Here is a 22,614-nt window from a genome sequence, read left to right as displayed (position 1 = left end):
GATTGGCCTAATCTCAAATAATAATGAGGCAGCCTACAGAGAGGAAGTCATCACCCTGACACAGTGGTGTCAAGAGAACAACCTCTCCTTCAATGTCACAAAAACGAAGGAGCTAGTTGTAGTCTACGGGAGGAATACAGACAGGCTAACTCCTATAGACATCGATGGATCTGGGGTTGAGAGGGTGAACAGCTTTAAGTTCCTCGGCATAAACATCACTAAGGATCTCACGTGGTCTGTACGTACTGGCTACGTGGTTTAAAAAAAAAGCACAACAGCACCTCTTTCACCTCAGATGGCTGAAGTAGTTCGTCATGAGTCCCCAGATCCTAAGGACTTTCTGCAGGGGCACAACTGAGAGCATCCTTTAAGTTCTTGGCATAAAGATCACTGAGGATCTCATGTGGTCTGTACATACCGGCAGTGTGGCAGAAAGACACAACGGTGCCTCTTTCACCTCAGACGGTTGAGGAAGTTTGGTATGGGCCCCCAAATCCTAAGAACTTTCTACAGTGGCACAATTAAGAGCCTCCTGACTGGCTAAATCACTGCCTGGTCTGGGAAACGTACTTACCTCATCACAGGACTCTGCAGTGTGGGGTGCAGACAGCCCAGCACATCTGTTGAAGTGAACTTCCCACTATTCAGAACATTTACAAAGACAGGTGTGTAAAAAGGGCCTGAAGGATCATTGGAGACCCAAGTCACCCCAAACACAAACTGCTCCAGCTGCTACCATCCAGGAAACGGTACCGCAGCATAAAAGCCAGGGCCAACAGGCTCCGGGACAGCTTCTTCCACCAGGTCATTAGACTGCTTAATTGATGCTGATGCAACTGTTATGTTGACTATCCTGTTGTACATAATAATTATAAATTATAATTGCATATTTGAATGGAGATGTAACAAAGATTTTTACTCCTCATGTATATGAAGGACACAAGTAATAAAGTCAATTCAATTCAAAGTGATGGACAAGGAAGACATTTCTCTACAGCACAAAGTGGACACCTTTTTTGTGTATCGGAATTCTGTCCATGTCACAAAAAGAAAAATCAAACACCTGCAATGCCGTTCATAAGCAGGAATCTCAGATCTCACACAGACCTCCTGAAACCAGATCTACGGAGGGAAGTGCAGAATAAACAGTTCAGCTAGTTGCCAAGTGAAGCAGCAAGGGGCTTTGAGATTGGACAAGAAGTCCTAGTGCATGATTACTGAGAAGACAAGTGGACACGCAGTAGGACAGCTACATGAACTGGACCACTGATATACACAGTGCTTGGTGGACACCATACGTGGAGACGTCATGTGCACCAGATACTGGATGCAGAACTGAAGAACACACCTGAGTCAACTGCATCCAATAAGATGGACATTACTGTCACCAGACTTCTCTCAGTGATTATGTCACTGACTGCAACATGACACTGGAAACCGAATGTCCTCTGAGTCAAGACACCTGCCAAACCTAATGCCACTCCACAGGTCCAGAGGCGCTATCCTGAAAGAAACAGAGCACCACCCAAAAAAACGGAACCTTTCAACTGTGAAGTTAGATATGGACTGTTATTTTGAAAGCAGGTTCATTTAGAATATCTGTTTACGAAAGGGAAATTGAATGTTTTGCACATATATAGTTTTATGTTGCATTAATCTAAAGTGGGTGGAAGTGAAATGTATGGATCTCTTTCTTTTACAACAATAATAACCCCCCAGTACTACGTATTGATCTGTTGTCTGTCCATGCACTAACTGTATGCATTGTTCTCTTGCTGCAATGTGAATACACCAGTTAAAGCTATCTCCAGTGTGTGTGGTTTCATTTGTTATACATGTAGAATGTGTAATAACCCATGCGGTCACAGGACAAACATACAAAAGTCCTTACAGGCAGCGGCAGGAGTTGAACCCGGGTTGCTGGTACTGTAAAGTGTTACGCTTAGCACTATGCCACAGGCCACCTTACACATATCTGGAACAGGCAGGATTCAACAGTGTTTAGCTTTAACACCCTTTAGCAAATTACTTTTTGACAGGAGCCAAGGCGTAACAGACTGGATGGAGTTTGAAGTAACAAGCTTTGACTGCTTTTCCTTCTGCCTTACACACCTTACCACTGGGGAGGTACTTGACCTCTGCAGGGTTTATCACTCCAGCATCGCTCCAAGGGAATTGACTCAAAAGATAAAACTAGATCTAAGTTACATGGAATCTATACACATTCATTACCATTTGAGCAGACTGGAAAAAAAAACAAAATACACATCAGCTAACTATATATAGCCAAGAAATAATAGATACTTCATTGGAAGCAAAGTCACAGGATTTTGCACGTCAAGTTACCGCGAGTATAATTGCACATCATGCAAGCCTCACGGAGAACGTGTGTCATATGGAGCAGACCCACAGATGTTCGCTTGACTCCTTTATTCATTTGGTTCTCATTATTGACTCAAACCGACTCGAGTACTTGACTGAGGAAAACGACCATATCATTGTTTTCAGACTTCAGTCTATGACTTAACTGAAATACATCTGCCAGTACAAGAAATACCAAGTACCTCTTGGCGCCAGGGCTGGTGCCGTAATATATGACTAGCACTCGGGACTTTTTTTCATTTAAGTAGTTTAGTAACCCCCAGAAATCTATTTCACAGGGCTCAGACTGTGACTAAATATGATTCACAAGCATCACTATCGATTCATTTTAAATTCTTTAAATTTATTACAGAATATTTACAAATTTATAAAAATCAACTCAAAGGGCATTATTGAAATATGTGCAAATATCTGCTGGGCATTATGTGTTCCCCTTAACTGTGCAGCTCTTACATGACCATTTCCTATCGTCAAACTACCCTGCCCCGTCCCTCCACTTCACCTTTTATTAGGCCACTCCATAGAAATTTTCTATGCTTCTGGGGTAGTTCCATTACCTGACATACCAAGGTTTAACGTTACAGATCATTTTGGCCACTAGGAAGCAAATAAATCAGAAATATTATACACACCCTGTGGCCACTTTATTAGGTACAGGAGCAGAACCCAGTGAGATCTTCTGCTAATGTACCCAATTTACTTCAAGCTTCAACATGTTGTGCATTCAGAGCTTCTCTTTTGGACACTGCTGTTGTAACATGTGGTTAATTGAGTTATTGGTGTCTTCTTGTCAGTTTGAACCCATCTGGCCATTCTCCTCTGACCTCCCTCAAACAAAGCATCTTCCCCTCCACAGAATTGCCTCTCACTGGAAGTTTTTTTTCCTACCACCTCTTTGTGAACTCTACAGCAGGGGTTCCCAATCTTTTTTTAATGCTATGGACAAATGCCATTAAGGGGTATGTGGGCCCCAGTTTGGAACCCCTGCTCCAGAGACTATTGCATGTGAAAACACCAGTAGATCAGCTTCTGAGATACTCAAACCACCCCATCTGGCACCAGTCATTCCAGGGTCAAAGACACTCAGATGAGATTTCTTCCCTGATCTGATGTTTGATCTGAATAACAATTGAATCTCATCAGCCTATCGGTGTGTTTTAAAATGCATGGAGTCGCTGCCGCAATTGGCTTATTTGATAATTGCATTAATTAGCAGGTGTGCCAAAACAAGTGGCCACTGAATACATGTGGAATATTGCTACATCCAACATTACCTCAACCCCCACCCAACCAATTTAGCTTTAGTACTTAATACTCTGGCGATCATTGCATTTCCACAAGTGAATTTTACAAAGGAAAAACAGCAATTCAAAAATCACTCAGAGAAAGCACAATCACTATAAGAAGCCTGAATTATAATCCAAGACATCTCCCTCTTGGCTCTCATTGGTCAACATTTAGGTATTGTCTATCCTGTTGGTCTGTCAATCCAGGGCAAGAATTGACAGAATAGTTTATTGGCAATGCTTTAGCCACTCTCCTCTAGTGATAGTCCTGCACAAGTGAGCATCACTAATTATTTAGTCAACTTTAGAAGGGCAAACAACAGGAATTCTGCAGATGCTGGAAATTCAATCAACACACATCAAAGTTGCTTGGCCTGCTGCATTCACCAGCAACTTTGATGTGTTTTAGAAGGGCAATCTCAATATTCAACTAAAGATTCTACTGCTACATCTTTGGAGGTGAAACTGAAAAATTTTATGACATTGAAGCACAAAAAAAATAGTTCAGTCACTCATACATCTGCCCTCTTAGACCAAATGCATCATTACACAAGGTTATGGGGTACCCCCAACTTGTTCATAACCTCATCCAATATTCAAATATACTCCAAAAATCAAACTTAATTTTGAGCATCATAGTATCAAAGAAACAAATGCAAGCAGTAAAGAAAGAAACACCATGAACCCCGTTCAAGAAAACAAACACCCAACGCTTGAAAAGAACAAATTGTGTAAACAGCAAAAAGTAAACTCAGTATGCATTCAGGTTAGTTCAGTACCATGCTGACAGCCAATACAGACCACGTGGCCATTCTTCACCAAAGCACCCCAGTCCACATCGATCACCCCAATCAAATCGCTGAAGAAAACAGCAAAACCTAACCAGAATTCAGAGACACATACATCAACCACAAAGTCCCCCAAAACGAATTCCCAACTTCAGTAATCAATCCTGGCAACATGAATCCCAAGACTCCTGCAGTTTCCTCTGACAGCAGCTCGCGAGAAGGAGAGCAAGACCAATCAAATACAGGTAGATGGCATCAAATATCCAGCAGTCCTCCGCTCTCGTCCTTGTCAACTTCACCATTCCTCAACACCTCAATCGGAGAGACGAAATGGAATCTATCATGGGCTTATGCCCCATACACTGCTCCACACCCCAATGAACACCCTCAGAGACAGCACAGTGCCAGATTGCTCAATTAGCCTCAAAACACATTAAACTGGAAACCACAGGTTCCAGCTACACACAGGGAAGTAGTAGAATCATATTTGAAAGTCGTAAAAGTAGTTTTGTGGACCGCCAGCAAGGCGTCACCATTAGTGGTGCTGTTCACCGGCATCATCTTGTAACTTTGAAATGGGAATGCCGATTACTTAACAAACCTCAAATGAAATTCTTATCATGTCAGTTAAATCCTCAACTATCCTGTTTAGCTTCCAAGCTCGTCATTGTAAACATACTGAAATAGAATACTCCTCTACTCCACAGTCACTCCCTAAAGGATGGAACAGTTCATAATTATTGGTTTCAATGTCCATGATATCTACAGTAACACTGGACATTTCCCATTATATTCAGTTTCTCTTCGAGTACAATGTTGTGAAACATTTTTTTTGGGGTGGGGGCAAAATGGGGATGTAGCAACTGTCAACTTCAACACTGTCTTTCAGTTTGCATCGATGAGTCAGGGTACCACTTCACTTTCTCTTGAACATTTGCCCAAAGCACATCAAAGAGCAGCTACAAACTCATGTGATGAAAACCTTGCTAAATAAATTCAAGCTCACGTTCGATACATCTGCACCACTTTCCTCCAGAATCATGCCAAATGTTTACAAACTGTAATTTTAGATCCACATGCAACTCATTTTAAGCACTGTAACCCTGCTCTTTCATTTAGGATTTACAGTACAAGCCACATTACATGCTTACTGTTCACAGGGTGAATTATGAATGACAGAAGTATCAATATAAGTTACTACTGTTGAGCTTGATCGTGAGTGCGTGTTCATCACTTTAATATAACTTGACACTTATTCCATACTCACACATCCAGCTACCTTCAAAGTAGCATTACTGCTAACAGCTAAAGCTGTAGCACATTACAAACAGCTGTAAACCGATTCTGGAAAATCGTGACAAATCATTTTATGGGTAATTTGCCAACAACTGCTAAAGGAGCTTACCGTGCTGGATATCTTTCATCTCCAAGTGAAGACTTGACATCAAAATTCCAACAGCCTGCGACCTCTTGTTGCTCAGAAGTTTCACAACCTGGGGAGAAAGGAATCCAGTTATTGAGAAGCCAAATCTTAAATACATGTAAAGAGTGGCAGTTGCACGCCGCTGAAGAATTTTGCTTCAAAAAAAAAACAAAATTTATTATACACACACCATTTGTTCATCAATTTCAATATACCAGTACATTAGTATAGGTTAGATTTTCATCTTTTGAGGTCCCATGAAGATTACAATTAATGCATGCAAAATCCACTATCCTAGAACTTAATCCAAATCTGCACGTGATGTATGAAACAAGCTCAAAGTTTTGAATACCGACAAGGTATAGGTATCTTCTTGAGCAGAATGGCCATATATTTCTTGCAATTGAGAATAATGAGGGGTGATAAGTTTCTGACTGGGTTGACAACATCAATATCGAGTGATTTCCCTTGGACAGTACCGAAGCATGAGGCAAGGATTCAGGATAAGGAATCAGGCATTTAGTAATGCAGTCTGACGGGTACAAATCCAGAGCATTCATTGAGTGCCATTGTTTTCTAGAGCAACCTTCAAGGGAGATATTAAAATCTTCTGATACCCAAGAAACCAAGCAATATTTTGTTGTGTATTAAGATCAGCCACATTCTTGTCAAATGCCAAATGGCAGAGCAAGGACAAGGAGACAGTGGCCAGCACCAGCTCCTATTTCTTTATTAACCAAAGAGCACAAAGTACTGGGCAACGCTGAGCATGCAGATACATTGCATTTAGAAACCATTCTAATCTACCACACTCAGTGTCTTATATACTCTGTTTCCCGCAAGGGTAGGATACAAATTGCAGTGAGTTACTTTCTATTCAATAAAAAAAAAGTGGTTTAATCCAAGGTTAAAAATGGTTAAAACTCAAGCTATTCATTGTGAGGAACAGAAAATTACTATGGAAGCATTTATAGGGCTTTAGTAGGGAGAACCAATTCCCTTGGTTGATGGGATGACCCGTCACCCAGGCCATGCTCTTTTCTCGCTGCTGCCATCAGGAAGTTGAGACAAGAGCCTCAGGACTCACACCACCAGGTTCAAGAACAGTTACTACCCCTCAACCAGTAGGCTCCTGAATAAAAGGAGATAACTTCACTTGCCCCATTTAAATGTTCCCACAACCAACCGACTCACTTTCAAGGACTCTTCATCTCATTCGAAGTTTATTGTGATTTATTTATATTTGCACAGTTGTCTTCTGCACTCCAGCTGAACACCCGTTGGGCGGTCTTTCATTCTATTACAATTACTATTCTAGATTTGTGGAGTGTGCCCACAAGAAAATGAACATGGTGACATAGGCACTTTGATAATAAAACTTACTTCAAACTTAAAATTAGGGAGTACAAATTTCAAGTAACTGATTGGGGATCTGGGGGGAAATGAGGAATTCTACTGCGCCCATCATGGCAGGTGTGGAACTCAGTGCCTGAATGAGTGGTAGAGTGAACTCATGTTCTTCAACAGCAATGACTGCATGCTGGAAGGCAGGATAAGGTTAACTAGCAAGCTTTCAACGTGTAGGAATTCAGGTCAAATAGCCTCTTCCTACATTATACTTTATGGTTTTAATATACTGTAAGGAGGAAAAGTAAAGGTGTGTTGTGTTCTTAACTAATTCCTAAAAATGCAAATGAACCAATTAAGAAGTCAATGCCACTGGTGCATCTTAAAGCACCAAAGCAAACATGCAGTAAACATGAAAGCAGTGGTTTGGCAGAGTTAGAGTATACTGCAGAGCTTTCGGCACCATATTATGGAAAGAGCATTAAAGTCAGGGACCTTGTAGTCAGATTCATCAATATCTTGCCAAGAATAGGGTACAAAATTTAAGAGGAGACATTCAAGGGGCCCAGTCTATTCCAGTGGGAGCAACAGGATTTAACAGATTTTGAAATTTATTGGCAAGAAGCACCTGAGGCACAAGGGGCCTTGAGCTCAGAGAGGAGATTTGACAGAAGTCTCCAGCTTCTGGCAGAATTGAGTTTCAGCAACAAGCATCTTAAAAGAAAATTTGCTTCATTGTGTGGTCAGCAACACAACCTTGAATAACACAGCAATAATGGAAATTAAACAGCACATTGCAAAAAAACTGATCCAATTTCAAAGTCTTTTTCCGAGCTCATGAGGCATTCTAGCTCAAGTTCTTTTGATTAAAGTGGTTTGAGACTTTTGACCATACTTGATATGGTTTTGCAAATACCATACAGCATCAAGAGTAGGCTCTGGCAAAAGAGGAAAGGATGAAGACAAAAAACTGCACACACTGTTTTAAGATGGAGGATACTGGTGCAAAAACAGAAACATAGAAAATAGGTGCAGCAGTAGGCCATTCAGCCCTTTGAGCCTGCATCGCCATTCAGTATGATCATGGTTGATCATCCAACTCAGAACCTTGTACCTGCCTTCTCTCCATACCCCTGATCCCTTTAGCTACAAGGGCCATATCTAACTCCCTCTTAAATATAGCCAATGAACTGGCCTCAACTGTTTCCTGTGGCAGAGAATTCCACAGATTCACCACTCTATGTGAGAAGAAGTTTTTCCTTATCTCGGTCCTAAAAGGCTTCCCCTTTATCCTCAAACTGTGACCCCTCGTTCTGGACTTCCCGAACTTTGGGAACAATCTTCCTGCATCTAGCCTGTCCAATCCCTTTAGAATTTTATACGTTTCAATCAGATCCCCCCCTCCATCTTCTAAATTCCAGAGAGTATAAGCCTAGTCGATCCAGTCTTTCATCATTTGAAAGTCCTGCCATCCCAGGAATCAATCTGGTGAACCTTCTTTGTACTCTCTCTTTCCTCAGATTAGGGGACCAAAACTGCACACCATACTCCAGGTGTGGTCTCACCAAGGCCTTGTACGACTGCAGTAGTACCTCCCTGCTCCTGTACTCGAATCCTCTCGCTATAAATGCCAGCATCCCATTCGCCTTTTTCACCACCTGCTGTACCTACATGCCCACTTTCAATGACTGGTGTATAATGACACCCAGGTCTCGTTGCACCTCCCCTTTTCCTAATCGGCCACCATTCAGATAATAATCTGTTTTCCTATTTTTGCCACCAAAGTGGATAACTTCACATTTATCCACATTAAATTGCATCTGCCATGAATTTGCCCACTCACCTAACCTATCCAAGTCACCCTGCATCCTCTTAACATCCTCCTCACAGCTAACACTGCCGCCCAGCTTCGTGTCATCCACAAACTTGGAGATGCTGTATTTAATTCCCTCGTCTAAGTCATTAATATATATTGTAAACAACTGGGGTCTCAGCACTGAGCCTTGCTGTACCCCACTAGTCACTTCCTGCCATTCTGAAAAAGTCCTGTTTATTCCCACTCTTTGCTTCCTGTCTGCCAACCAATTCTCTATCCACATCAATACCATACCCCCAATACAGTGCACACTAATCTCCTGTGTGGGACCTTGTCAAAAGGCTTTTGAAAATCCAAATATACCACATCCACTGGTTCTCCCCTATCCACTCTACTAGTTACATCCTCAAAAAATTCTATAAGATTCGTCAGACATGATTTTCCTTTCACAAATCCGTGCTAACTTTGTCTGATGATTTCACCACTTTCCAAATGTGCTGTTATCACATCTTTGATAACTGACTCTAGCATTCCCCACCACCGATGTCAGGCTAACCCGTCTATAATTCCCCGATTTCTCTCTCCCTCCTTTTTTAAAAAGTGGGGTTACATTAGCCACCCTCCAATCCTCGGGAACTAATCCAGAATCTAAGCAGTTTTGAAAAATTATCACTAATGCATCCCCTATTTCTTGGGCTACTTCCTTAAGCACTCTGGGATGCAGACCATCTGGCCCTGGGGATTTATCTGCCTTTAATCCCTTCAATTTACCTAACACCACTTCCCTAATAACATGCATTTCCCTCAGTTCCTCCATCTCACTAGACCCTCAGTCCCCTACTATTTCCAGAAGATTATTTATGTCCTCTTTAGTGAAGACAGAACCGAAGTAGTTATTCAATTCTTCTGCCATGTCCTTGATCCCCATGATCAATTCACCTGTTTCTGACTGTAAGGGGCCGACATTTGTCTTAACCAATCTTTTTCTTTTCACATACCTATAAAAGCTCTTAGCCAGTTTTTATGTTCCCTGCCAGCTTTCTCTCATAATCTTTTTTCCCCTTCCTAATTAAGCCCTTTGTCCTCCTCTGCTGGACTCTGAATTTCTCCCAGTCCTCAGGTGAGCCACTTTGTCTGGCTAATTTGTATGTTTCTTCTTTGGAATTGATACTAACCCTAATTTCCCTTGTCAGCCATGGGTGCACTACCTTCTCTGGTTTATTCTTTTGCCAAACTGGGATGAAAAATTATCGTAGTTCATCCATGTGATCTTTAAATGCTTGCCATTGCATATCCACCGTCAACCTTTTAAGTATCATGTGCCAGTCTATCCAGCTAATTCACGTCTCATACCTTCAAAGTTACCCTCCTTTAAGTTCAGATCCTTTGTTTCTGAATTAACTATGTCACTCTCCATCTTAATGAAGAATTCCACCATATTATGATCACTCTTACCCAAGGGGCCTTGCATGACAAGATTACTAATTAACCCTTCCTCATTGCTCAATACCCAGTCTAGAATGGCCTGCTCTCTGGTTGGTGAAAATGAAGTACTGTTGCTCATTCTTCAACAACAGTCACCACCTACAGAGGAAGCAAAGAAAGAAAGACGGCAAACCCCCATCCAAACTTTCAAGAGAATAGTTCTGCTCTCATCACTGACAGAGCTACATAGCATCTAAATGATGAGCCCAGGAAACTTCACATCCTCAAGTTCAATTTTTATTTTATGCACTTAATTGCAAAACAAATCGGTGAGAACTTCTTTTCAAAAAGCACTTACCTACAGATGCATTTGCAGAGAAACTTTTTGTTTGATTCTTATTTGGAGACACGGCACAGGCGCAGTTCCTTCTGGCCCCACACTACCCAATTACACCCATGTATCCACTTAACCCACTAACCTGTACGACTTTGGAATGTCAGTAAAAACTGACAGCAGCATCCAGAGAAATCACACGGATCTACAGGGAAATTGTACAAACTCTTCACGGTCAGCGGCAGGAATCGAACCTGGATCGCTGGTGCTGTAGTAGCATTATACTAACTGCTATAACACCATGCTGCCCAACTCATATTGACTTTTGTGTAAGTGCACACCCAATGCTTATATTCAGTCCAGCTAGAAACAAGTCAATGAGTACTGTAATTTTTTTTAAATGATAAATTCTGATACTGTTCAGCTTTCAAACAGCAAGTTTCAATTTCACCATTGAACTATATTCTTAACTTCCGTAAAGCCATTTTCTTAGCGATCCAAGCTAAAGGTGCTGTTTAGCTTTTGACATGACAACATACACCATCATGAAATTATAGACTGTTTTTTAAAACTCTGTGCCAACAGCTTTACACCAAAACACAAAATTTCTTCAATGAAAGGCTTGAATCCTGAGTAAAGGACAGACTGACATTAACTTATCTACAAATTTATTCCAGTGAACCTTTAAATAGCAAGCTTTTCTTTAGGTTAAACTAAATAGTTTCAAATTTAATTGAGTGGCATGCATTAGGTCACATTCCCTCAGAGCAGGTGGACATCTGCAACATCTATCAGGCACTAAAATCTGAAATATTAGCTGCCTAACCTAAAAGATTATTAGCAAATTATCTAAAGCTTGAAATGTTTATGAAGGATCTTACAAAAGCATAAAGGGTCAAAGGTTCTCCTTAATTGTAATAATGGTATTCCTTTGATATACCCATTTTTAAAAAAAAACAATGAAAAAGAACTTAGTCAACTTTAGGCATTGACTGGACATTTCCCCAGAGAAGCTAGATCTCGTCCTGACAAGTGATATTTGAAATACACAATTTATCATATTCATGTAACATTTCTTCATATTTCTACAATGTTAGCTGAAAACTGGACAGCCGATTACCCAGCACTTCATTGAAAGGATTCAGTCCTTGAATAATCTCTCACCAGAACCAATCAAGTTTTCCTTGAGATTCATGCAAAGCGGCAAGCAAGCAGGAGTGCTACACCTACATTACTTTAGAAACTGCATAAATGGTAACTTGGCCAGGTTGCTGCAGCAAATTGGCTTGATAGGCTCTAAAGTGGGTCTTTCAGACAAGGCAATGGATGGTCCTGGCATCAAACAGGTAATGCAGGGAAAAAGCTGCAACTTGTCATCCTGAAGAACAAATTAGTCAGCTGGCATTATTTAAATACTCATTCATACACCACTGCCGATCTGTTTCTAAATTTCATTGCATTTCCTTATGATCACTTCCCTATCAAGTCATCATGGGAAAAGGCAGTGGAAGGAAAACCCAAAAGGCTGTAGACTAGTGGGGCAGAAACAAGTCACAGGTTGCCACTGGAGTAAACAGAATAACCAGATGCAAAGGTCCTAAGATAATGCACATTTTCTTGTGAACAATATCTTCATGCCCATTAAGCAATCAACATTCCAAATCATTTCAACATTATTAAAATAGTCTGGAAGTATTAGTAAAGAACGTTATTTACTATCAGCTCCAAATAAACATTACACTGCTATCAGCAACATACAGAATGCTAAAACATCTTTGGTCAGGCAGTATTTATGGAGACACACAGACAGTTGATATTTTGGATCAAGGCCATTAGAGACTCGAGGATACAGTGAAAAAAAACACAACGGGGGTGTGGTCGAGGTGTAGGGTCCAAAAGACTGCAAAGTAATATGATGAAAAGCAAGTCCAGGTGTAGCTGGGAGAAGCAGAACAATTGCCTAAAAGTAAAAGGGTAAAGTCTGAAGGTGAAGGAAATTGTTAACTTACTAAAGTAAAATACAACTGATGCTGGGAATTTCTAGGAATTCAAAGCATTTGCCTTTTGGAACTTCATAAGCGGCAATCTCAACATTTTGCTTGTGTTGGTGAAATGTGCCCGCTTTAATGGAGGAAGTAGTCTCCTGCTAAAGACCAAAGTATCCTGAGTGCATCTCCAGCCTCAGCCATGCTCTTTAGAAAGACAGAAGTCAAAAGGCAATCAGGAATGGTGAAACAATGTTGTCCTTTCCATGACTGAAGTCGTAATAATGCAAAAAAATGCACACCCATTCAGACTCTCAATTCAAGGTCGCCCATGATGCAGATTTGAAGAGCACTGAAGTGTGCAAAGCAGGCATGCATGAAATGCCACACATCTTAATTCTAAGCAAACTCTTATTGCTCCGAATGCATTTTCCAATCCTCGAATGAAAATTTTCTTTTTCCAAGTTAACTGATTGCATACATTAGATAACATAAGGGACAAAAACAATCATCCTCCAATTGCCTCTACCTATCGAACTTGGTGCATGCTACAAGATCATTAATCCAAGTCATTTTTGTAAATCATTTGTTATTCTGCCCTTGCTCGAGTGCTTCACCATAAGCTAGGCAGATGGGTAAACTAAAGTCCCAGCGTAGTTGTTGTTCAAAAGCGGTTTTACTGTTCACTGACATGCTGCAGTACACAAGGAGCAAAGCTTATAAAAGACATACTTCTTGGTGTTCTCACAAAAGATAGATTCAAATATTAAAATTCCTTCAACTTCTAACAAAATGCTTCTAACTCACACGACTAAATAAAATGTACAAATGATATAAAAATGGCCGGCATGATGACAAAAATTAATTGCTTAACAACACAATAATAAGTAATCACAACAGCTATGCGTGAGATCTAGTAATTAACCATAAAACAACAAATCAAATCAGGAACCACACAACATTTGTAGGTACATTCCTTGTTTTGGAAGCCAAGTCACTTCCCCAAAAATTGTATTATTTTAATCTCCAAGGAATTTCTCATTGTATTTGATCTATTTTAACAGAGCATGAGAGAATAAAGCAATGATTCTCAACCATGAAAGCAAAAAACATCTTGGCACAGAAGGCTGGTGTGTTAATAAGAAGTGGGCATTCAAATGATCCTGGCACTGTTATTCAGTAAATATCCACACACTCACATTCCCATAAAGCTTACAGATTCCACATGTTCATGCAGCCAGTCCTAGACATTTCCCCACCCTCCAGCTGAAAAGTCCTTCCCCCAACTGCTTCCAAGTATAGATCTACTTTTAGAAATTATCTAAAAAAAATAAATTGGTCCTATTCTGAAAGGCTGAGCAGTGTTGATGGGCCAAATGGCCTAATTCTGCTCCCAATAACCCTTGTGTGAATACATTCCATTTTTGCCAATTTAAAGCTATGATAAGAATATTTGCAGTCGACGTTTCAGGCCGAGACCCTTCGTCAGGACTGGTCTCGGCCTGAAACGTCGACTGCACCTCTTCCTATAGATGCTGCTTGGCCTGCTGCGTTCACCAGCAACTTTGATGTATCTTGCTTGAATTTCCAGCATCTGCAGAATTCCTGTTGTTTGCATAAGAATATTTGCTTGTTTTCAGTATAAACTATAATGAACTCCATCCCACTCATGGAAATGTACTCAGTTGAGTATCAAAACAATCTTCATACATTAACCCTCACCTTGCTGAATTAAAAAGTCGTAATTGATAAAAGGTATCAAGGACTTTTGAAATGCTGAAGGGGTGGGTTTAAGTGTCATCAAGGACAACAATATCACCTCCAATTTATCAACAAATCAATAGTAAACAGCCACCAGCTGGTACAATAAAAGATATTCCTATAATGTAGCCAGGCTGGGAGCTCCAAAGGGCATACAGATGAAGGAATGGTGATATAGTTTGAGTCACAGTGGTGTGCTACTTGAAGTGCAATTGGCTTTTGTGTTCTTCTTGTTCATTGGTAATTAGAAAAGTCACAGTATACCACTGGCGAAGCAAATAAACTGTTAAAGGTTGGCAATAAAGACAACTGGATTGAGACTAGAACTAGAGTTAAGGGTAAAAGGTGAAATGTTTAAGGGGAATACAAGGGGAAACTTCTTCACTTAGGTGGTTAGAGAATGGAATGAGCTGCCAGCTGAAGCAGTGGGTGTGGGTTTGATTTCAACACGAGAAGTTTAAGTACATGGATAGGAGACGTATGCAGGGATATGCTCCAGGCGCAGGTCAATGGGACTAGTCGGTATAATATTTCAGTACAGATTAGGTGAGCTGAGGGGCCCTTTTCTGTGCTGTAGTGCTCCATGATTCCATGGTTCTCGGTGACAAGGGTGTTTGGCTGAAGTGCCAATTGCACATTTAGGTGGTGTAAAAGCTTCTGGGAGCAGAATGGAACTGAGGGGGAAGAATGAGACTGAGGCTTAAAACCCACCTCTGAACAAAATACCAAGTCACTTACTGTAAAGGACTAAAGATTTATCCAGTACCCTACCCTCCCAACGCACATCCAAAGATAGATGTGGAAGAACAGAACTTGGAAGCATTCTAGACTGGGAAACATCAAGTTAAACAGGTGCTGCAGCTTTAACAAATGAAGCTTTTAAAATAGTGGTCAAAATGTCCACAGGGACATAGGTTTACCACTCAATTTGCATTACAGTCACACTCCAATATCCTTTCAGCTATACACTTAAATGGCAATTTCACTTCTTTCTCAATATCATTGGGTTTTGGTCAACAGAAAACTATATCCCAGAAGATACCCTTTCACTTCCATTGTAAATCACAGTAAATTAGTTAGTGACATGCTATTCCAAACTGATTAATCAAAAACCAAAACAGCAGGAAATATCCATATTTGACTAACTTTGCATTAGATAAGTCAAACGTCTCCATGAAACTGAAAGTATTCAAATGCTACATTAAGTTGTACTGAAATAAGATTAATTAATGTAACGCCAAGCTCATGTGGGAAAAGCCAATTGAAATAGGAACAGCTCAACGTCAGATCGGGAGTGGGTTAACCAGTTTTGTGTCTGGCCCCACCATCCTGGACAGGAGTGTGGACTAGTGATTGTACACAAGATGTTTATGAGGATTCTACCAGGGCCTGAGAATGAGTATTGTAGGCACAGATGGACCAGCCTGAAGCTGGAACAATGTTTAATAATTACCTTGCTGCCTGTTTGTCATGCCTACAGTATTTTCATATTACAACTACTATTAATTTCACTATTTAAACATTAAAGTAGAATCATTGCTTTATATGCCCTTAACTTTCCTAAGAACTACAACCGTTTGCTTTACCTCAGTTTCAGGATGCACATTAACGGAATATAAACGTCACATGCTTTGCCCTAAACTGGACCCAACAACCCAACTTCAAAGAGATTCACAAACATACTTGGAATTAAGTGTCATTCCTCAAAGCAATCATGATCACACACCAAAACAAGCTGAATTTTTGAATATGTGAAGCAGTTTTCTTGATGGCACATGTTCATGAATATAATCAGAGCCATACGGGTGTAATATTGAAACAAGGACATGCCTCAAAACATGTTGAAGATGTACCCATTATCTGAGGTTCCTGTGGAACACATTTGAGACCACTGGGCTCCTGTTCAGGGAATACCCCACCAGGAGACCAAGGTAGCAGCTCAAGTTATAAGCCGTGCTTGTGGTAACATTCCAGCACAACGGAGAACTAATTTGTATCCACCACCTTTAGGAATCAACTCATCATTTCTGCATGGGTGGGAAAGAGCCACAGATAACACTCCTTGATCTCATTCACATCATGCATGCGATTTAGCACATTTTAGGCATGCTGCAAATTTAAAACAGGCCTACAGACCGTGAAAATTATGATTTTGTAGCAGATTTTAGCAATAATAACTTGCAAAAAGTTTGCCGCAACTGATCCTAGAACCACATTCGAATATTCAGTCTTCACATGCCAACATCAGATCAGAGTCCAGATAGAAAATACAAATTGTTTTGCTCTCATTCCAAAGATCAACCGAAATTTACTTACATTTCGCACTAGATTAGCTTGCTTTTTATTAAGTGCAATTTTCATGAGAATTTGCAACATTTTGTTCCCTGTATGTATTTCTACCCTCTTCCCACCCCCCCCCCCACAAAACACATTGTGCAATTAGGTAAATCGAGAGTACACCATACATGTCAAGCAACATTTTAATATCTTCTGCAATCTCACAGGTCATCAAGTCAAACCAAGTGCAGTAACGGCTGTTCAAACTAAAATGGGTTGAAATGTTTTTGCAAGGAAGAATACAGTGGGTCAAGCTGTCCCTGTTGGAGAGAGGGCTGGAACTGTTGATATTTTGGGCTGAAACCCTACATTGGAATTATCTTGATTACTTATTAAGCACAAGACGAGCATTTATGGAGTCCATTCTTTCTCCATAGAACATGTACAGCAACTCCCCCACGAGCATGTAGAAAACAAATCACACCAAAAGTCTGCAGAATTAATTCATTTCAATAATGATGAACTGCCACAGCGAATGATCTCACTCAAAGTATCCCCTGAATTAAAAATGAACATATTGCCAGAAAAAAGAAAGAGGCCCACATTAGAGAATTTGACAGGTTTTTTTTAAAATAAGGAAAAGGGTTATAGAAGTGGAGTCAATGGTTAAACAGCAACCCTTAACTATCGCATTCCACTTCCAAAACAGGAATTCTCCTTTAGAAAGCACTGTAGGCCATTCCAAACGTCCGATTATACAGTTCATGTTGTGCTTCCCGCTCTTTCTACCCAACTGGAGAGGGCCCTGTTAATTACTCTACGAGCTGCCTCCTACACTTCTTCAAATCAATCCTCACTTCAAAAGCATTGAAGCTAGGGGTTAATAAGGTTAATTACCAAGCTATAAAGCAGTGTTAATTTTATTTCACCAGCATACATCGTGAAATTTGTTTCACAGCAGCAGTACATTGCAATACACAAACTATTAATTACAAAAGTCACTCTTTATTGTCATTTCGACTATAACTGCTGGTACAGTACACGGTAAAAACAAGAATGTTTTTCAGGACCATGGTGCTACATGAACAATACAAAAACTACACTGAATTATGTAAAACTACACTAGACTACAGACCTATCCAGGACTGCATAAAGTGCACAAAACAGTGCAGGCATTACCATAAATAATAAATAAGACAATAGGCACAGTAGAGGACAGTAGGATGGTGTCAGTCCAGGCTCTGGGTATTGAGGAGTCTGATGGTTTGGGGGAAGAAACTGTTACATAGTCCGGTCGTGAGAGCCCGAATGCATCGGTGCCTTTTGACAGATGGCAGGAGGGAGAGGAGTTTGTATGAGGGGTGTGTGGTGTCCTTCATAATGCTGTTTGCTTTACAGATGCAGCATGTGGTGTAAATGTCTGTAATGGCAGGAAGAGAGACCCCGATGATCTTCTCAGCTGACATCACTATCTGCTGCAGGGTCTTGCGATCCGAGTTGGTGCAGTTTCCGAACCAGGCAGTGATGCAGCTGCTCAGGATGCTCTCAATACAACCTCTGTAGAATGTGGTGAGGATGGTGGGGTGGGAGATGGACTTTTCTCAGCCTTCGCAGAAAGTAGAGATGCTGCTGGGCTTTCTTTGCTATGGAGCTGGTGTTGAGGGACCAGGTGAGATTCTCCGCCAGGTGAACACCAAGAAATTTGGTGCTCTTAACGATCTCTACGGAGGAGTTGTCGATGTTCAGCGGAGGGTGGGCGTTCTGTGTCCTCCTGAAGTCAACAACTACCTCTTTTGTTTTGTTCACATTCAGAGACAGGTTGTTAGCTCTGCACCAGTCCATTAGCCACTGCACCTCCTCTCTGTATGCTGACTCATCGTTCTTGCTGATGTGACCCACCATAGTCGTGTCATCGGCAAACTTGATGTGGTTCAAGCTGTGTATTGCAACACAGTCGTGAGTCAGCAGAGTGAACAGCAGTGGACTGAGCACACCGCCCTGGGGGCCCCCGTGCTCAGTGTGATGGTGTTGGAGATGCTGCTTCTGATCCGGACTGACTGAGGTCTCCCAGTCAGGAAGTCTAGGATCCAGTTGTAGAGTGAGGTGTTCAGGCCCAGTAGGCTCAGCTTTCCAATCAGTTTCTGGGGAATGATTGTGTTGAATGCTAAAATGAAGTCTATGAACAGCTTTCGAACATACATGTCTTTTTTGTCCACGTGGGTTAGGGCCAGGTGGAGGATGATGGCAATGGCATTGTCTGTTGAATGGTTGGACGGTATGCGAACTGCAGGGGGTCCAGTGAGGGGGGGCAGCAGGGTCTTGATGTGCCTCGTGACGAGCCTCTCGAAACACTTCATGATGATGGATGTGAGTGCAATGGGACGGTAGTCGTTGAGGCAGAACACTGAAGACTTCAGCACAGGGACGATGGTGGAGGCCTTGAAGCATGTAGGAATGATGGCACTGCTTAGGGAGATGTTGATCAGTGAGAATCTCTGCTAGCTGGTCTGCACATCCTTTAAGCACTCTGCCAGGAATATTATCTGGTCCAGCAGCCTTCCATGGGTTGACCCTGCACATGGTTCTCCTCACATCGGCCACGGTAAGACACAGCACCTGGTCGTTTGGAGGAGGGGTGGTCTTCCTCGCCGCCACGTCATTTTCCACCTCAAAACGAGAGTAGAAGTTGTTCAACACATCTGGGATAGAGGCATCACCAGCACAGGCAGGTGTTGTCTTGTAGTTGGTGATGTCCTGAATGCCCTTCCACATGCGCTGCGTGTCTCCGCTGTCCTGGAAGTGGCTGTGGATTTGCTGGGCGTGTGCAAACTTTGCCTCTCTGATGGCCTGGGACAGTTTGACCCTCGCTGTTGTTAGGGCTGCATTGTCGCCTGCTCTGAAGGCAAAGTCCTGGGTCCTCAGCAGCGCACGCACCTCCACGGTCATCCATGGCTTCTGGTTAGCGCGTGCAGTGATGGTCTTGGCCACAGTGACGTCATCGATGCACTTGCTGATGTAGCGAGTCACTGATGCAGTGTACTCCTCTAAGTTGGTAGAGTTGCCATCGGTTGCAGCCTCCCCGAACATGTGCCAGTAATATACATCTTTAAATTAAACAAGTATTGCAAAAAGAATTTCAAAAAATGAAGTAGTATTCATTATCCATTCTGAAATTTGACAGTGAGGGGAAGAAGCTGTTCCTGAAACATTGTGTCTTCAGGCTCCTGCACCACCTCCTTGATGGTAGCAATGAGAAGACGGAATGCGTTGGGTGGAAGAGGTCCTTAATGATCAACTTGGCCTTTGAAGCATCGCCTTTTGAAGGCATCCTGGATGCTGGGGAGATTAGTGCCCATGTGTTTACAACTTTCTACAGCTCTTTCCAATCCCGTGTAGGGGCCCCTCCACACCAGACAGTCTTGCAACCAATTAGAATGCTCTCTGGTGACATACCAAGTCTCCTCAAACTTCTAATGAAATATAGCCGCTGTCGTGCCTTCTTCATAACTGAATCAATATGTTGGAACCAGGATGGATTTTCAGAAATGTTGACACCCAGAAACTTAAAAACGCTCACCTTCTTCATTACTGAACCCTCAATGAGGACTGGTGTGTGTTCCCTCCATTTCCCCTTCCTGAAGTCCATAATCAATTCTTTGGTCTTACTGAAGATGAGTCCAAGCTTATTGTCATGGCACCAGTTAACCAGCTACTTTATCTCACTCCTATACGCCTCAACACCATTTCAAATTCTGCCAATAGTTGTGTCATCAGCAAATTTATAGATGCCATTAGAGCCATGCCTTGCTACGATCATGGGTGTAGAGACCACAGAGCACTGGGGTAAGCACACATCTTTGAGGTGCGCCATTGTTAATCGTCAGTGAGGAGATGTTATTTGTGTTGGTGCCGTGGGGTGGAAGTCAAGGAATCAATTACAGAGAGACATAAAGTGGCCCAAATTTGGGAGCTTCTTGATTAGAAATGAGGATATCATTGTGCTGAACACAGGTCAATAAACATCAATAAACAGTGACTTGATATAGGAATTGCTATTGTCCACGTAATCCAAGGCCGAATGGAGAGCCAGTTAGACTACATCTGCTGTAGACCTACTGTGCCAATGGGCTAATTGCAGCAGATCCAGGTCCTTGTTTAGGCAGGAGTTTATTCTGCGCATGGCAACCTCTCAAAGCACTTCATCACAGTAGATGGGATTGCAACTGGGCAATAGTCGCTCGGGCAATTCACCTTGTTCTTGGGCACTGGCATGATTGTCGCCATTTTGAAGCATGTGGGAACTTCCAACTCCAGTAGTATCCATGAACTTTCCCACCAGTTAGAATACTTTGTTCCATTTTACCAAGAGTCATGCATTACCTCTGATTCTGTAACAGAATTTTTTTTATATATTCTTCATCTCTCAATCTCCCTCATCATGGCTTTTGCACTTTGTTTGCTTGCAGTGCATTTTTCTGTAACTAACACTATTCTGCATTTTTCTTTCTTTTGTAGTAGAGAAAGACTAATCTGTGTGGATAACATGCACACAAAAGCTTTCCACTATATTTCAGTGTCTGACAATAATAATCCAAATTCTAAATGCTCGGAGCGTGTATTCCACTACACAGGACAATGCTCAAGCCCTGTAACCAGCTTCATCGAGCATTTTTATAGATTCTCTGAAGTAATCTCATTTAACAATAATCCCCATTGTCAGATGATCAAAATCCTGACAATCCCCCTATAGAAGCATCATTATGAGAAGTCCAGTCATCCACGACAACAAACTTCAAAGTCAAAAAAGGAAAAAACCTACAATTTGCCAGTATCAACCACATCAGAAACAGTGTCCATCAAGTTTTGAGTTCAATTTCCACAAGTATTCAATTGTTTTGGAGGTGGGCCTGAAAAATCAAGGGGAAACTAATTGAAACAAAGAAAATGGGAGGGGGAGAAAGTAACCCCTGCTGTATTGTTCCACCATCCCACATATTCCCAATGAAAGGAATAAACATGGGATTTAACAATTACATGCAAACATATGAATGTGAGCAAAAATAATCCACTCCAACTTTAAATAAAATCATACCCAACCTGATCATTGCTTTAACTCACATTGCTGTCTGACCCTGGAAGATTCACCCTCCTGCAACTCCCCATTGCTACTGGATGCATCAGTTTCAGGTTGCTAGGTGTCAACATCTCTGACGATCTATTCTGGAGCCAACACACTGATGCAGCTCCACAGGCTGCATGACAGCAGCTACATTTCATTTGGCGTTTGAGGGAATTTGGTACATCACTGAAAACACTCAAATTTCTACAGATGTACCGTGGAGAACCATTCAGATGCATCAAGTAGATGGAGCTCGTCAGCCTGGGAAGGCAGTCCATCTAAGAGGGGGAAACTCTGATTTCAAACCTCCACTGCCTTGCGGCCATACCCACTCACGGTAAAGGCTTCGGGAGTAAATCCGGAGCTGGAGTCCCTAAGGCAGTCCATCGTTGCCTTCAACCTCGTTCTGGCAATGCCTGCGACGACACTGGTGCCAAGCTGTATTGGCCCTTGCCCTTCCCTTGGACGACATCGGTGTCATGGAGAGGGAAGACTTGCAGCATAGGCAACTTCCAGTCTTCCATACAACCTTGCCCAGGCCTGCGCATCCTAGAGAGGCCACTCCAGAACAAGACTTTCCAGGCACAGATCCATGGTCTTGCAAGATTAGCAGATGCCACCACCGTGGAGAGCATTCCAACTGGCTGCATCACCGTCAAGTGGGGAGGGGG

The 22,614-nt window shown here is 41.8% G+C and overlaps 1 protein-coding gene across 1 annotated transcript in view; it reads right to left on the bottom strand.

The window, feature by feature from the left end:
• LOC134350419 (formin-2-like) overlaps positions 1 to 22,614 on the bottom strand; it is a 475,718-nt gene that overhangs the window by 275,127 nt on the left and 177,977 nt on the right. The window contains exon 8 of the mRNA XM_063055594.1: positions 5,862 to 5,949. Within this exon, the coding sequence (XP_062911664.1) occupies positions 5,862 to 5,949 (88 nt within the window). The remainder of the gene's footprint in view (positions 1 to 5,861; positions 5,950 to 22,614) is intronic.

This window comes from Mobula hypostoma, chromosome 8 (genome assembly GCF_963921235.1).
Source record: "Mobula hypostoma chromosome 8, sMobHyp1.1, whole genome shotgun sequence".
In the NCBI taxonomy this organism is placed as follows: Eukaryota; Metazoa; Chordata; class Chondrichthyes; order Myliobatiformes; family Myliobatidae; genus Mobula; species Mobula hypostoma.
Note: the sequence above shows the minus strand (reverse complement) of the source record. Positions and strands in the feature narration are given on the sequence as shown.